Source organism: Oryctolagus cuniculus, chromosome 1 (assembly GCF_964237555.1).
Source record: "Oryctolagus cuniculus chromosome 1, mOryCun1.1, whole genome shotgun sequence".
In the NCBI taxonomy this organism is placed as follows: Eukaryota; Metazoa; Chordata; class Mammalia; order Lagomorpha; family Leporidae; genus Oryctolagus; species Oryctolagus cuniculus.
This window is the reverse complement of record NC_091432.1, coordinates 15,743,368-15,760,901: the sequence shown is the minus strand read 5'-3', so window position 1 is coordinate 15,760,901 and position 17,534 is coordinate 15,743,368. Positions and strand designations below refer to the sequence as shown.

Genomic DNA, 17,534 nt, shown 5'->3' with positions numbered 1-17,534 from the left:
CAAGTCACCGTTTCTCATAGTGTCCATTTCACTTCCACAGGTTTCCTTTTTTGTGTTCAGTCAGTTGTCACCGATCAAGGAGAACAAGTGGTATTTGTCCCTTTGGGACTGGCTTATTTCACTCAGCATGATGTGTTCCAGATTCCTCCATTTTGTAGCAAATGACTGGATTCCATTGTTTCTTACTGCGGTATAGTATTCTAAAGAGTACATATCCCATAATTTCTTTATCCAGTCTACCGTTGATGGGCATTTAGGTTGGTTCCAGGTCTTGGCTATTGTGAATTGAGCTGCAATAAACATTAGGGTGCAGACCGCTTTTTTGTTTGCCAATTTAAATTCCTTTGGGTAAATTCCAAGGAGTGGGATGGCTGGGTCACACGGTAGGGCTATATTCAGGTTTCTGAGGAATTTCCAGAGTGACTTCCATAGTGGCTTGACCAGTTTGCATTCCCACCAACAGTGGGTTAGTGTCCCTTTTTCCCCACATCCTTGCCAGCATCTGTTGTTGGTAGATTTCTGAATGTAAGCCATTCTAACCAGGGTGAGGTGAAACCTCATTGTGGTTTTGATTTGCATTTCCCTGATTGCTAGTGACCTTGAACATTTTTTCATGTGCCTGTTGGCCATTTGGATTTCCTCTTTTGAAAAATGTCTATTGAGGTCCTTGGCCCATCTCTTAAGTGGGTTGTTGGTTTTGCTTTTGTGGAGTTTCTTGATCTCTTTGTAGATTCTGGTTATTAACCCTTTATCTGTTGCATAGTTTGCAAATATTTTTTCCCATTCTGTCAGTTGTCTCTTCACTCTCCTGACTGTTTCTTTTGCAGTACAGAAACTTCTCAATTTGATGCAATCCCAATAGTTAATTTTGGCTTTGACTGCCTGTGCCTCCCGGGTCTTTTCCAGAAATTCTTTGCCTGTGCCAATATCTTGAAGGGTTTCTCCAATGTTCTCTAATAACTTGATGGTGTCAGGTCATAGATTTAGGTCTTTAATCCATGCTGAGTGGATTTTTGTGTAAGGTGTAAGGTAGGGGTCTTGCTTCATGCTTCTGCACGTGGAAATCCAGTTTTCCCAGCACCATTTATTGAACAGACTGTCCTTGCTCCAGGAATTGGTTTTAGATCCTTGATCAAATATGAGTTGGCTGTAGATGTTTGGATTGATTTCTGGTGTTTCAATTCTGTTCCAATGGTCTATCCATCTGTTTCTGTACCAGTACCATGCTGTTTTGATTACAACTGCCCTGTAGTATGTCCTGAAATCTGGTATTGTGTTCCTCCGGCTTTGTTTTTGTTGTACAAGATTGCTTTAGCTATTCGAGGTCTCTTGTGCCTCCATATAAATTTCAGCATATTTTTTTCCAGATCTGAGAAGAAGGTCTTTGGTATCTTGATTGGGATTGCATTGAATGTATAAATTGCTTTTGGGAGAATGGACATTTTGATGACATTGATTCTTCCAATCGATGAGCATGGAAGATTTTTCCATTTTTTTTAGAAGTTCTTCTTCAGCCATGGGATTGTCTGTGTATACAAAGGCTGGTGATTTTTGTGCATTGATTTTATACCCTGCTACTTTGCCAAACTCTTCTATGAGTTCCAATAGTCTCTTAGTAGAGTTCTTTGGGTCCCCTAAATAAAGAATCATATCATCTGCAAAGAGGGATAGTTTGAGTTCTTCCTTCCCAATTTGTATCCCTTTAATTTCTTTTTCTTTCCTAATAGCTCTGGCTAGAACTTCCAGAACTATATTGATTAGCAGTGGTGAGAGTGGGCATCCCTGTCTGGTACCAGATCTCAGTGGAAATGCTTCCAGCTTTTCCCCATTCAATAGGATGTTGGCTGTGGGTTTTTCATAGATTGCTTTGATTGTATTGAGGAATGTTCCTTCCAAACCTAGTTTGCTTAGAGTTTTCATCATGAACGGGTGTTGTATTTTATCAAATGCTTTCTCAGCGTCTTCAGATAATCATATGGTTTTTCCTCTGCAGTCTGTTAATGTGGTGTATCACATTGATTGTTTTGCGCACATTAAACCATCCCTGCATACCGGGGATAAATCCCACTTGTTCTGGGTGGATGATCTTTCTGATGTGTTGTTGCATTCTATTGGCGGGAATTTTATTGAGGATTTTTGCATCTATGTTCATCAGGGATATTGGTCTGTAATTCTCTTTCAATGCTGCATCTTTTTCCGGCTTAGGAATTAAGGTGATGCTGGCTTCATAGAAAGAATTTGGAAGGACTCCCTCTTTTTCGATTGTTCTGAATAGTTTGAGAAGAATTGGAGTCAGTTCTTCTTTAAATGTCTGGTAGAATTCAGCAGTGAATCCATCTGGTCCTGGACTTTTCTTTGTTGGGAGGGCCTTTATTACTCTTTCAATTTCTATCTCAGTTATGGGTCTGTTTAGGTTTTCAATGTCTTCCTGGTTCAATTTAGGTAGGTTTCATGTGTCCAGGAATCTATCCATTTCTGATAGATTTCCCTGTTTGCTGGCATACAAGTCCTTGTAGTAATTTCTGATGATTCTTTTTATTTCTGTGGTGTCTGTTGTTACGTTTCCTTTTTCATCTCTGATTTTATGATTTGGGTCTTTTCTCTTCTTTTTTTAGTTAGTTGGGCCAATGGGGTGTCAATTTTGTTGATTTTTTCAAAAAACCAGCTCCTCGTTTGGCTGATTTTTTGTAATGTTTTTCTTGATTCAATCCTGTTGATTTCTTCTCTGATTTTAATTATTTCTCTTCTCCTACTAGATTTGGGTCTGGTTTGCTGTAGGTTTTCTAGATCCTTGAGGTGAATTGAAAGCTCATCTATTTGGTGCCTTTCCAATTTCTTGATGTAGGCACCTATTGATATAAACTTTCCTCTTAACACTGCTTTTGCTGCATCCCGTAAGTTTTGGTATGTTGTGCTGTTATCCTCATTTACTTCCAGAAAATTTTTGATTTCTCTTTTAATTTCTTCTATGACCCATTGTTCATTCAGGAGCATGTTGTTCAATCTCCATGTGTTTGTGTATGCTCTAGGGATTCCTGAGTTGCTCATTTCCAACTTCATTCCTTTATGGTCTGAGAAGCTGCATGGTATGATTCTAATTCTTTTGAATTTGCTGAGACTTGCTTTATGGCCTAGTATGTGGTCAATCCTAGAGAAGGTTCCATGTACTGCTGAGAAGAATGTAAAATTTTTAGCTGTAGGATTAAAAGTTCTGTATATATCTGTTAGATCCATTTGGGCTATAGTGTTTAAATCTACTGTCTCCTTGTTGATCTTCTGTCCTGTTGATCTGTCTATTTCTGAGAGTGGAGTATTGAAGTCCCCCAGTACTATTGTATTGGGGTCTAAGTCACCCTTTAAGTCACTTAATAAATCTTTTAGATAAACCTGTGCCCTGTAGTTCGGAGCATATAGATTGATAATTGTTATATCTTCTTGTTGTATTAATTCCTTAATCATGATATAGTGTCCCTCTTTGTCTCTCTTAACAGTTTTTGTGGTAAAGTTTATGTTGTCCGATATTAAGACGGCTACGCCTGCTCTTTTTTCATTTCTGTTGGCATGGTATATATTTTTCCAGCCTTTCACTTTCAGTCTGTATGGATCTTTGTTGGAAAGATGTGTTTCTTGTAAGCAGCAAATAGATGGGTTTTGTTGCTTAACCCAATCAGCCAATCGGTGTCTTTTAAATTGAGAGGCAGAGTGGACAGTGAGAGAGAGAGACAGAGAGAAAGGTCTTCCTTTTGCCATTGGTTCACGCTCCAATGGCCGCCGTGGCCAGCGTGCTGCGACCAGCACACCACACTGATCCGATGGCAGGAGCCAGGTACTTATCCTGGTCTCCCATGGGGTGCAGGGCCCAAGTACTTGGGCCATCCTCCACTGCACTCCCAGGCCACAGCAGTGTTGGCCTGGAAGAGGGGCAACCGGGACAGAATCCGGCGCGCTGACCGGGACTAGAACCCGGTGTGCTGGCGCCGCAAGGTGGAGGATTAGCCTAGTGAGCCGCGGCGCCGGCCTCATCACATTAATTTTTAAGCCAGAAAATGATAAACAAACAAAGATAACTATAGACCAATATCTGATGAACACAGACAAAAATAAAATCCTTAAAAAAATACTGGCCAATCAATCCCAAAGGGACAAATACCACTTGTTCTCCTTGATAGGTGACAAATAACTGAGCACCAAAAAGGAAACCTGTTAAAGTGAAATGAACACTATGAGAAACAGTGACTTGATCAGCCCTCAACCTGACTGTTGATGAGCAACTTAATATGTTATCCCTCTTAGTATTTTTTTGTTTGTTCTACTTAATACTTTTGGTTGAATACTGTAATAAATACACAATTCTTCTTAAGTGCTGAAACTTAACTGAAAAGTGATCGCTGTTAAATATAAGAGTGGGAATAAGAGAGGGAAGAGATGTGCAACTCGGGTCATGCTCAAGCTGACTTTCCTCAAACGGTAGAGTTAGAAACATACCAGGGGATTCCAATTAATCCCATCAAGGTGGCATGTACCAATGCCATCTCACGAGTCCAAGTGATCAATTTCTGTTCAAAATTTATCATAATGATAGGACTAAGAACCAAAGGGATCACATAAACAAGACTATTGTCTGCAAATACTAGCTGATAGAATCAAAAAGGGAGAGAACGATCCAACATGGGAAGTGAGATACACAGCAGACCCATAGAATGGCAGATGTCCTAAACAGCACTCTGGCCTCAGAATCAGCCCTTAAGGCATGCGGATCCAGCTGAAAAGCCCATGAGAGTATTTCAGGCATGGAAAGCCAAGACACTCTGGGGGAAAAAAAAAAAAAAAAAAACCCTAAATGAAAGATCTCCGCGAGTGAGATCCCAGTGGAAAGAACGGGTCATCAAAGAAGGAGGTACCTTTCTCTGAAGGGAGGAGAGAACTTCCACTTTGACCATGGCCTTGTCTAAAAATTATCAGAGTCAGTGAACTCAGGGGGCTTCCATAGCCTTGGCAGCTCATGACAAGAGCCTAGGGTGATTACTGATGCCATAAACAAGAGTGTCAATTTGTAAAGTCTACAACAGGAGTCACTGTGCACTTACTCCTCATGTAGGATCTCTGTCCTTAGTGTGCTGTACATTGAGATTTAATGCTATAACTAGTACTCAAACAGTATTTTGCACTTTATGTTTCTGTGTGGGAGCAAACTGTTGAAATCTACTTAATGTATGCTAAACTGATCTTCTGTATATAAAGAGAATTGAAAATGAATCTTGATGTGAATGGAAGGGGAGAGGGAGTGGGAAAGGGGAGGGTTGCGGGTGGGAGGGACGTTATGGGGGGGAAGCCATTGTAATCCATAAGCTGTACTTTGGAAATTTATATTCATTAAATAAAAGTTAAAAAAAATACTGGCCAATCAAGTTCTACAACCCATGAGAAAGAAAGATCTTTCACTTGAGACAAGCGGGATTTATCCCTGGAGTGCAAGGATGCTTTCACATTTCCAAATCAATAAATGTGATACATCAAATTAAAAAAACTGAGAACAAAAACTATATGATTATCTCAATCTATTCAGAGAAAGCAATTCATAAAATACAACATCCTTTCATGATGAAAACCTTAAGCAAATCGTGTATATAAAGAACATTCTTCAACACAATCAAGGCAATCTATGACAAATTCACAGCCAGCATCACATTGAATAAGAAATAGTTGGAAACATTCCTAGTAAGATCCAGAACCAGACAAGGATGCTCATTTTCACCATTGCTATTCAACATAGTCCTGGAAGTTTTAGGCAGAGCCATTAGGCAAGAAAAAGATATCAAACAGATACAAATTGGGAAGGAGGAAATCATATTATCCCTATTTGCAGATGACATAAAACTATGTATAGGGGATTCAAAAAACTGAATTAAGAGATTATTGGAACTCAAAAAAAAGTTTGGTAAAGTAGAAGTATACAAAATCAACAGACAAAAATCAATAGCTTTTATCTACACAGACAATGTGATGGCTGAGAAGAACATCAATCCCACTCACAATCACTGCAGAAGAAAACCTAGGAATAAATTTAACTAAGGAGGTTAAAGATATCTGCAATGAAAATTAAAAACATTAGAGGAAGAAATAAAGAAACACAAAACAATGGAAAAAATCTTCCATGTTCATGGATTGGAAGAATCAATATCATCAAAATGTCCATACTACCAAAAGCAATGTACAGATTCAATGTGATCCCAATCAAAATACCAATGACATTCTTCTCAGATCTAGAAAAATGATGCTAAAATTAACATGGAAACACAAGAGACCCCAAATTGCTAAAGCAATCCTAAACAACAAAAACAAATCTGGGGCATCACAACACAAGTTCTCAAAACTTACTACATGCACTTATAATCAAAACAGCCTGATATTAGCAAAAACAAAAGAGGTATAGAAAAAAGAAACAGAATAGAAACTCCAGAAATCAGTCTAAGCATCTATACCCAACTTATCTTTGACAAAGGAGCTAAAATCAATCCTGGAATAAGAGCAATTTCTTTAATAAATGATGCTGTTAAAACTGGATCTCCCCACACAGAAGTATGCAATAAGATCCCTACCTTGCATGTTACATAAAAGTGTAGTCATAATGCATGAAGACCTAAATCCGTGACCTGATACCAACAAAGTACTAGAGAACATTATGGAAACCCTACAAGACATTGACACAGGCAATGACTTCATGGAAAAAACCCAAAAGCATAGAAAATCAAAGCCAAAATTGAGAAATGGCATTATCTCAAACAGAGAAGCTCCTGCACTCAAAAAAAAAAAAATAGCACTCTAAAAAGTGCTGAGGCAACCAACAGATTGGGAGAAAATATTTCCAAACTATGCAACTGATACATGATTAATGTCGAGAATCTATAAAGAACTCAATAAACACAACAACAATAAGACAAACAATACAGTTAAGGAGTATTCAAAGGATTTGAAAAGGCATTTTTCAAGAGAGGAAATTCAAATGGCCAACAGACACTTGAAAAATGCTCAGGATCACTAGCAATCAGGATTGCTAGTGCAATGAGGTTTCCCCTCACCCCAGTTAGAATGGCTTTTGTATAGAAAACAACAACAAAAAAACCCAAATTATTAGGTACCCTAATCCATTGCTGCTGGGAATGTAAACTGGTACAGCCACTGTAGAAGACAGTTTGGAGATACCTCAAAGATCTGAATATAGACATAACATTTTATGAGCATGAAGTGAACTGAAAAGAGATATTTGAATATTAAGAATTGGAATAGGAAAGGGAAGAGGAAGAAAGATGGAAGTAACAGTGGGAGGAAGAGTAGGGTGGGAATAATCACTATGTACCTAAGTTTGTATATATAAAATGCATGAGACTTGTGTAACTTAAAAATAATTTAAAGAGATATTGAACTTCTATGAAAGAATAAAAATTAATATGTAAGATATAATAAAATATTACCCACATCTTCAATTTTTAAGAAAGATAAAAGCATTGAAAGAAAAATAACCTGATATAAACAAGTGTATGTTTTAAAGAATTATTTTATTTATTTGAAAGATTTACAGAGAGAGGTAGAGCCAGAGAGAAAGAGGTCTTCCATTCTGCTGGTTCACTCCGCAAAATGACTGCAGTGACCAGAGCTGAGCTGAACCAAAGCCAGGAGCCTCTTCTGGGTCTCCCACGTGGGTTGGGCCATACCCCACTGCTTTCCTAGGCCATAACAGAGAGCTGGATCCGAAGAGGAACAGCTGGGGTACTAACCTGCGCCCACATGGGATGCTGGTGCTGCAGGCTGGGGCTTTAATCCATTGCACCACAGTGTCGGTTCCAAATAAATGCATTTTTAAATCTTTGGGGAAGTTATATTATAATGAATTTTATGTATTATTTTCAAATTATTTGAAATTCCAAGACAGAGTAGCAGTTTCAAGTGGAGGGCAGGAAGAGACACAGATAAAAACATTCCATCACTGGTTCACTCTGCAAATATCTGCAACAGCCAACATGAAGCAAAGAGCCTAGAACTCAATCTGTCTCCCACGTGGGTGACAGGGATTCAACTCCTTGAATTTTCACCTGCTGCCTTCAAGCATACATATTAATAGGAAGCTGGAATCAGAAACAAAGTCAGTACTTGAATCCAGGCGTTCTGATTTGCTATGTAGGCATCCTAAACTGTGTTTAACCACTGCACTCACATCTGCCCTAGGGGATATTGATTTTACTCATTTATAATGTATCATAAAACTATTGGCCATTCATCCCATTTGATCATGTAATGTTATGAATGAGAGATAAAGTTACTTATAAAGTCATATAATGAAAAGATCTTGGAATAAATTATTTTTCCAAGCATTGAATAAATGTGGGTGTTATATTGAGAGCAAAATGATTAGGTATGGACTCCCAAGTCAGAAATATATGGATTTGAAAGCCAACTCAGATCAGCAGCCTGACACTTTTCTGCCATTTTTCTTTTGTGTAAAATGGGTGTAATAATGAGAATTTTTCATCAAGGATTAGTCAGATATAATGAAGTAAATAAGTATTGCACTTTATTTACTTATTTACTTATTTATTTATTTATTGACAGGCAGAGTAGACAGTGAGAGAGAGAGAGAGACAGAGAGAAAGGTCTTCCTTTGCCATTGGTTCACCCCCCAATGGCCGCTGTGGCCGGCGCACCACGCTGATCTGAAGCCAGGAGCCAGGTGCTTCTCCTGGTCTGCCATGAGGGTGCAGGGCCCAAGGACTTGGGCCATCCTCCACTGCACTCCCGGGCCACAGCAGAGAGCTGGACTGGAAGAGGAGAAACTGGGACAGAATCCGGCGCCACAACAGGGATTAGAACCCAGGGTGCCAGCGCCGCAGGTGGAGGATTGGCCTATTGAGACGCAGCGCCAGCTGCATTGCACTTTAAATACAGTTATTTTCTTTACTATAAGCAGTTTTTCTGGTTGAACCATATCTGCTAAATCATGAAAATGGGGCCGGCGCTGTGGCACAGTGGGTTAAAGCCCTGGACTGAAGCACTGGCATCCCATATGGGCACCGGTTGTTGTCCTGGCTGCTCTGCTTCCAATCCAGCTCCCTGCCATGGCCTGGGATAGCAGTGGAAGATGGCCCAAATCCCTGGGCCCCTGCACTCACATGGGAAACCTGGAAGAAGCTCCTGGCTCCTGGCTTCAGATAGGTGTAGCTCCAGCCATTGTGGCCATCTGGGGTGTGAATCAGTGGATGGAAGACCTCTCTCTCTATCTCTACCTCTCTCTGTAACTCTGTCTTTCAAAAAACTAAAATAAATCTTTAAAAAAGCAATGAAAATCCCTTATCCTAACTTGTTGCTATCATTCTCCACTCTAAAATTTCTATTTTAATAGAATCAATTTCTTTATTGATGATTCCTACTTTTTATTTATTTCCTAAAGTACTTTAAATATGATACTTTTCTATCTTTTGAAATACTATTCACTGTTTCCTTGATGTGCCTTCCTGCTAAATTCAGCATCTGGACACACAGACAGTTCCCACTCACTACAAACTTCCCACCTCAAACCAGGCTTCACTCTTTCCATTTTCTGTTTTTTTTTTGTGACTCACTGGCTTTTACTGAAAACTACATATGTTGTGATATGTATTCAAAATTCTGAATTGGATTTTCTCCTATGGTTACTTGCTGCTTCCATGTTTCTTACATTTAAATTTTGTTAATTCATTTTAATTTCAGTTGTATGGAATTAGCATGTGGAATTTGACCAGCAATTCCTTTGCTCAGTATCTTTTTTAATCTTATGTTTCAGCATGTCTTGTTAGTAGCCAATCAACGATTGTTAGTAGCCAATCAACGATTGTTCACTGCACCAGGGAATGACACCGTGACCAGCTGGGGCATTTTTTAAGGCAAAAGGAATACAAAAGGTGTAGTAGAAGAAAACACTTATAAATACTAGCTCCTATCAAGTATTGTCTTCAAGCACTGAGGATTGTAAATGTCTTAAGTATTACCTCTTAATTTTGTAACAAATATTGTCTATGCTTATTAAGCAAATATAGTTTCTTTTTCTTTAGTCCCTAACAACTTAACACAAGAAATATTAACTTTATATCAGCATTTAAATATGATTAACTTTGCATCATAGACGGAATGTCAGGACATTAAGAGAAGAGTTAACATTCATCATCTAACATACTTCCTCTTTTGGAGAAGGGATCAGTGAGTTTTCATTTGCTTGCGGTACAACTGATTCACATAAGGCAGGACTATAACATTGTTATTGTCTTTATCTGGAGATTAAATCTGGCTTAGGAGATGAGGTGAGTACCAGGTTAACAAAGGGTGGACTAGTGATGGACACGCATGTGTGTCAACTCTGGGCTCTACGTTGGCCAGAGGATGGTCAAAGTCCTTTCTGGGTGTTCCACTGAGCTTGTTTCTGACAAAGATTAGAATCTGAATGACTGAGTAAAGGAAGTCACTCTCATTGGTGATGTGGCATCAATCCAATCCAAAGTGGTGCTGGACTGAATAAAAAGCCAGAGATAGAGTGAATGTACCCCATGCTGGAGGTTGCATTCATCTTCCCCTGCTATCAGATACTGGCCTCCTGGGTTTGCATCCTAGGAATTTGTATTTTGGCCTGCATCATTGTCTTCCTCTCTTCTAAAGCTCAGGTTTGCCCTCAGCTACAATGAAGACTCAGAGTTTAAAGAATGCAAATCACAGGACTTCTCAGCCTACATGATTACATGTGCCAGTTCCTCATAATATCTACCCATCTACCCATCATCCTATTCCGTTTATCTGAAGAATCCTAGTGTGCACACTGGTAAATATGCATTGCCCTTGACAATTAACACACAGTCTCTAGGCAGTCTATTATGCACTCAAATGCTTTAGGGACAATCAACAAATTGTTTGCATCTCCTTGGGGAAAGTCTCCTAAAGTGAAGAAAATCCATAAATTGTTCTCACTAGGCCATGTGTGAAGCACAGGGTGGACACAAGACAGAGGTAAAAAAAAAATGTTTCATACAGAGCTACGTATTCACAATGTTTCAGGGCAGAGTGAAATTCCGCTTGACTTTTCCAGCACAATCATAGCAAACTGTGCACGTCTGTCATTGAGTTCTCTATGCTTTCCGCTGACCACTGATGGTGGAGAAGAAATGAAGGTCTCAATTTGCCATGTCAGGTACTCTTCTGGTTTACTTTAACGTTGTTCAGAGCTTGATGCTTATAAGTATCTTTGAAACACCATCTTGAATTTCTTATAAAATATTAATTTTACCTAAGTAATTTATCGCCAGATGAGGTCAAAACACATAAAAGATAGCACACCTAAAAGGTATGAATTGTTTTTAAATAGCAAGATGAAGGGACTGCAAATATTTATTTGCTGAAGTTATTGTTCTTCTAAGTACTTAGTTATCTAGTGACTGGACTCCTTATGTTGTTTTTAAAAGTAATTTAACAATCAGTGATTATATTTAAATACATGTGTAGGTATTATCATTTCCCCATCTCCTGAAATAAATAAAGGGTTTTCTTTCTCATACTCAGGTTTGAAAAACCTGAAGTTTGAAGATTAGGACACTTTAGAGAGAAAAGATTTATGTCAGAATACAATATTAAAATGTACTTTAATTTTCAAAAGGAATTGTCGAAAAGCAGATGCAATTTTCTCAAAAAGTATGTATTTTTAAATGCAGTTGGTATTCAATGAAATATTAAAATTAGAAAATCAATGTTTCTTTCTCCTTAACTCCAAGAATTGTGAGATGAAGTTCATTTCTCTTTTCTTGCCTAACAATAAAATAAATGTTTATCAATTGTGGTATTATTTGGTTTTGACTTTCACAATTGCAGAAGAAAATACATTGCTTTGCATTGCATTTACTGAGATTTTTTATAATGTCACTACCTACTGGTACATATTTCCAAATTTCTAATATAACAAAAGTGTGTTTATTATGTCAATGTAGGATAATATGAAGCCACAGTCTTATATTCAATATTTTAATTGATTCAACTGCAAGTTACCGGAAATCCTCTTAAAACTAGCATTTTTAAATTATATTTTATTTTAGTTTATAGTTGACACAAAATCAACTGTCACTAAAATTCTTTGTGAATAGTGTAATTTTTCTTTATTTGCGAGCACCATTTGGGGTTATAAAATTTATGGCCGACACTGCGGCTCAATAGGCTAATCCTCCACCTGCAGCGCCAGCATCCCATTTGGGTACCAATTCTAGTCCTGATTGCTCTTCTTCCAGGCCAGCTCTCTGCTGTGGCCCGGGCGTGCAGTGGAGGATGGCCCAAGTTCTTGGGCCCTGCACCCTCATGGGAGACCAGGAGAAGCACCTGGCTCCTGGCTTCGGATCAGCTCAGTGCGCCGACTGCAGTGCGCCTGCCACAGCGGCCATTGGGAGGTGAACCAACAGAAAAGGAAGACCTTTTTCTATGTCTCTCTCTCTCTCTCACTGTCCACTCTGCCTGTCACAAAAAAAAAAAAAAAAAAAAAAAAAAAATAAATCAATAATAGTTCTCTTACTTTTACATATCTCAATCTTCTGTTTGGGTTTATTTTTATTCTGCAGTTTTTTATTGATATTCAAACATGTTTAAATTATTATATACATTAACCTGCGTTATATGCTATATCATAATGATTTGTGTACAACTCTTATTTAGAGCATTTTGTCTTTATAACTTTATACTCTATGGTTTTAAACAATTATTTCTAATGTTTTTATTCAAAGAGGAGTCTTCATAAATTTATGTCCAGTGACTTATTTTCTCAATTTGCTCATTTGCCTCATACTCAATATTTTGCATGATAAAGTGCATTTCACTATCAAATACAAATGATAGCATCTCCTTTATAATGAAAATGCCCTCAGAGGAACATTAAAACAATTTATGTGAAAATAATTTATGTTTAAAATGTCATTAAATTAGCTGTGAAATAAATGATAAATATTTGAAATCAATAATCTTTTTATTTCCCAATTTTGTCTTAAATGGGGGAGTAATTTGAGGAATGGAATAAGTTCCAAGTAACACAACTCGTTTGGTCTCCTCCTGACATCACCATAGCCCTGACAGAAAAGTTAATTCACAATGCAGAATGAGCTATATGTATGCATGTAAAGAAAATCTCTTTCAGGTAGGGCATAGCCACAAATTAATAAAAAACAAACACAAATTTTACTATGAACTTGTTATTTCAGAAATATTCCCTGGTGGCAAAAACACACTGAATCATTTTATTTTCCCTCACCCTTGTCAACAATACATTGCTCTTGGAAATGAGAAGAAATAAGTTTTAGATAAATTATGCATCCACAGTAACCTTTCAAATACACCATAAATTAAGATATATCACACCCATCTCATATTTTCAATGTATTAAAATTTCCATTGTACCACTTCTAAGGATAAGTGTATTCAGAGGACTATGTTTTCTTTGTTTTTTAATATATATTTTATTTAAGTTATTCAAGTGCCATATATTTCCTTTATAGCATTAGAGGAACATAGTGGCACTTCCCCATCTGCCCTCCCACCTGTGCTCCAACCCTTCCTGCCCTTCCTCTCATATTCCCAGTCTCAATTTTTACAATGATCATTTTTTAGTACACTTAATGCTCATAGAGTTCAAGCTACCCTAAGTAAAATATTTCAACAAATATTATGTGGAAAAAACAAAGCAATGCACAACAAAATACTGTTCCTAAATAAAGAAACAAGAACTAAAATCCATCATTGATTTTCAAAATGTCTGTTTCACTTCAATACACTTTAATCCCGGCACTCTATTCATGTCTCTGAGCAGGGAAAGCATAGGATATCTGTCTTCAGGATTGGCTTGTATCAAAAAGCATAATGGCTTCCAGTTGCCATCATCTTGTTGCACAACACAGGATTTCAGTTTTTTTTATTTCACCCTTGATCCAGCCATCTCACTCCTGGAAATTTACCCAAAATTCAAAAGAAATAACTATATGAAAGAGTTATCTATAACTCCATGTTCATTGCAGCATCATTCATAATAGCCAAGACATGGAATCAATACAGATGTCCATCAACTGATGACTGGATAAAGAAATTATGGTGTATGTATACACTATGGAGTACCTCTCAGAGGACTATGTTTTAAAGCAAATTGTCTTATGCATTTGGAAGATTTGTGGATTGAGCTTTTTGTAATACTGGAGTTTTTGTGAAACATTATCACATTTAATTTGTAAATATGTTTATAAGATTGAAATACCATGGTAATAATGCATATATTAAACACTCAGAATTTTAATACTGTTTACCTTTTTTTAAACTTTTATTTAATGAATATAAATTTCCAAAGTACAGCTTATGGATTACAATGGCTTCCCCCCCATAACGTCCCTCCCACCCGCAACCCTCCCCTTTCCCACTCCCTCTCCCCTTCCATTCACATCAAGATTCATTTTCGATTCTCTTTATATACAGAAGATCAGTTTAGCATATACTAAGTAAAGATTTCAACAGTTTGCTCCCACACAGAAACATAAAGTGCAAAATACTGTTTGAGTACTAGTTGTAGCATTAAATCTCAATGTACAGCACACTAAGGACAAAGATCCTACATGAGGAGTAAGTACATAGTGACTCCTGTTGTTGACTTAACAAATTGACACTCTTGTTTATGGCATCAGTAATCAATCTAGGCTCTTGTCATGAGCTGCCAAGGCTACGGAAGCCCCCTGATTTCACTGACTCTGATCATATTTAGACAAGGCCATGGTCAAAGTGGAAGTTCTCTCCTCCCTTCAGAGAAAGGTACCTCCTTCTTTGATGACCCATTCTTTCCACTGGGATCTCACTCGCGGAGATCTTTCATTTAGGTGGTTGTTTTTGTTTTTTGTTTTTTTGTTTGTTTGTTTGTTTGTTTGCCAGAGTGTCTTGGCTTTCCATGCCTGAAATAGTCTCATGGGCTTTTCAGCCAGATCTGCATACCTAAAGGGCTAATTCTGAGGCCAGAGTGCTGTTTAGGACATCTGCCATTCTATGGGTCTGCTGTGTATCTCACTTCCCATGTTGGATCATTCTCTCCCTTTTTGATTCTATCAGCTAGTATTTGCAGACACTAGTCTTGTTTCTGTGATCCCTTTGGTTCTTAGTCCTATCATTATGATCAATTGTGAACAGAAATTGATCACTGGGACTAGTGAGATGGCATTGGTACATGCCACCTTGATGGGATTGAATTGGAATCCCCTGGTATGCTTCTAACTCTACCGTTTGGGGCAAGTCAGCTTGAGCATATCCCAAATTGCACATCTCTTCCCTCTCTTATTCCCACTCTTATATTTAACAGTGATCACTTTTCAGTTAAGTTTCAGCACTTAAGAAGAATTGTGTATTGATTACAGTATTCAACCAAAGGTATTAAGTAGAAAAAAACAAAAAAAAAATACTAAGAGGAATAACATATTAAGTTGCTCATCAACAGTCAGGGTGAGGGCTGATCAAGTCACCGTTTCTCATAGTGTTCATTTCACTTTAACAGGTTTCCTTTTTGGTGCTCAGTTAGTTGTCACCTATCAAGGAGAACAAGTGTTATTTATCCCTTTGGGATTGGCTTATTTCACTCAGCATAATGTTTTCCAAATTCCTAACAGGGATCAGTTTTCAGTTAAAATTTAAACACCTAAGAATAATTGTGTGTTAATTGCAGAACTCTGTAATACTATTTACCTTTTAAAATCTTGTTTACATATTTAATTTAACTTTATAAGTAATTACATAACATCTCTCTCTATCATTGGTCTATTTTATCAATGTTTTTCAAACTTAGCAATATTGATACCTTGGGTTGGTTGTTTTTGTTATACAGATGTTGGACAAAGTAGGATTTTAGGAATTTAAATGGTTTCTAATAATTAGGATAAACTGCAGCCAATCTCCCAGCAGTGACAAAGAAAATGTCTTGGATATATAATTTGGTGAGTAAAATCAACCCAAGTAGAGAACAATTAACCTATACATGTCTATGTCTCTTCTGTACAAACACAAACACACACATACACACAAATATCCTTATCTGTGACAGATTGGTCTATTTTCAAATATCATAAATTGGAAAGTTTGTATGTATCTTTTAATGGTTTTGTGTAATAAAAAATTCACCATTTAAAACAGAAAAATAATTGAATGCGATGATATCTTTATCTGGTATAGGTTTTCTGATCAACCTGGATGGAAAAACACAACCTCACAGTGGTGAAGGAATTCATTCTGATGGGAATCACAGATCGCCCTGAGCTGAAGGCCCCATTATTTGCATTGTTCCTCATCATCTATCTGATCTCAGCAGTGGGTAACCTGGGTATGATCATCCTCACCAAGATAGACAGCAGGCTACAAACACCCATGTACTTTTTTCTCAGACACCTGGCTATTACAGATCTTGGTTACTCTACAGCTGTGGGACCCAAAATGTTAGTAAATTTTGTTGTGGAGCAAAACATAATATCCTATTATTTTTGTGCTACGCAGCTAGCTTTCTTTCTCCTGTTCATTGTTTGTGAACTTTTTATTTTGTCGGCAATGTCCTATGACCGCTATGTGGCCATCTGTAACCCTCTGCTCTACACAGTCATCATGTCAGAAACGGTATGTCACATACTGGTGGCAATCCCCTATCTCTACTGCACATTTGTGTCTCTTCTAGTCACCATAAAGATCTTTAATTTACCCTTCTGTGGTGACAATGTCGTTAGTCATTTTTACTGTGATAGTCTCCCCTTGCTATCTTTGCTCTGCTCAAATACACACGAAATAGAGTTGATCATTCTGACCTTAGCAGCTTTTGATTTGATTTCATCTCTGCTGGTGGTCCTTGGGTCTTACCTGCTGATCCTAAGAGCCATTCTCAGGATGAACTCTGCTGAGGGCAGACGCAAAGCTTTTTCCACCTGTGGTTCTCACCTGACAGTGGTCACCGTATTCTATGGGACTTTGATATTTATGTATGTGCAACCCAAATCTACTCATTCTTTTAACACTGATAAAGTGGCTTCCATATTTTACACCTTGGTTATACCCATGCTGAATCCTTTGATATACAGTTTAAGGAACAAAGATGTTACTTGTGCCCTAAAAAGGACATGGAATAATGTGCGCAGTATTTTTTCTTCAAGTGTGCATACAACATGATTTATGTAAGTTACATTGTGTGTGTCGGTCTCTGCTCTGTGTGCCTCTAAAATCAGTAAGAAGAACAAATAGGTTCAATATATGTTTCCTATTTTCTTGCATATGCTCTGTTTGGCCTATTGCACTGCTGCTCATAGATGAATAAGCAAAATAATAAAAATATTTGCATTTTTTCTAGGGATAGATGGAGTGTTAAACATAATCGCAATTTTATAGAATATTAGATCATATCACGTGGAAATGAAATTGAGCAACAAAGTGATTTTGCTGTTGGGGAGTTAGGAACTGTGGTAATTCAGAAAGAATTATGAGGAGTCTTG

At 37.7% G+C, this 17,534-nt stretch overlaps 1 protein-coding gene across 1 annotated transcript; it reads left to right on the top strand.

Annotated features, from left to right (window-relative positions):
• The first annotated feature begins 16,254 nt into the window (after positions 1-16,254).
• LOC100351721 (olfactory receptor 8K3-like) lies at positions 16,255-17,214 on the top strand. The gene has a single exon (XM_002708945.2). It carries the CDS (start codon positions 16,255-16,257, stop codon positions 17,212-17,214), a length of 960 nt encoding a protein of 319 aa, XP_002708991.2.
• Positions 17,215-17,534: the final 320 nt, after the last annotated feature.

Bases quoted from the DNA above. Each gene is read 5' to 3' on its own strand.
- LOC100351721 (XM_002708945.2), top strand. From the start codon at position 16,255: ATGGAAAAACACAACCTCACAGTGGTGAAGGAATTCATTCTGATGGGA.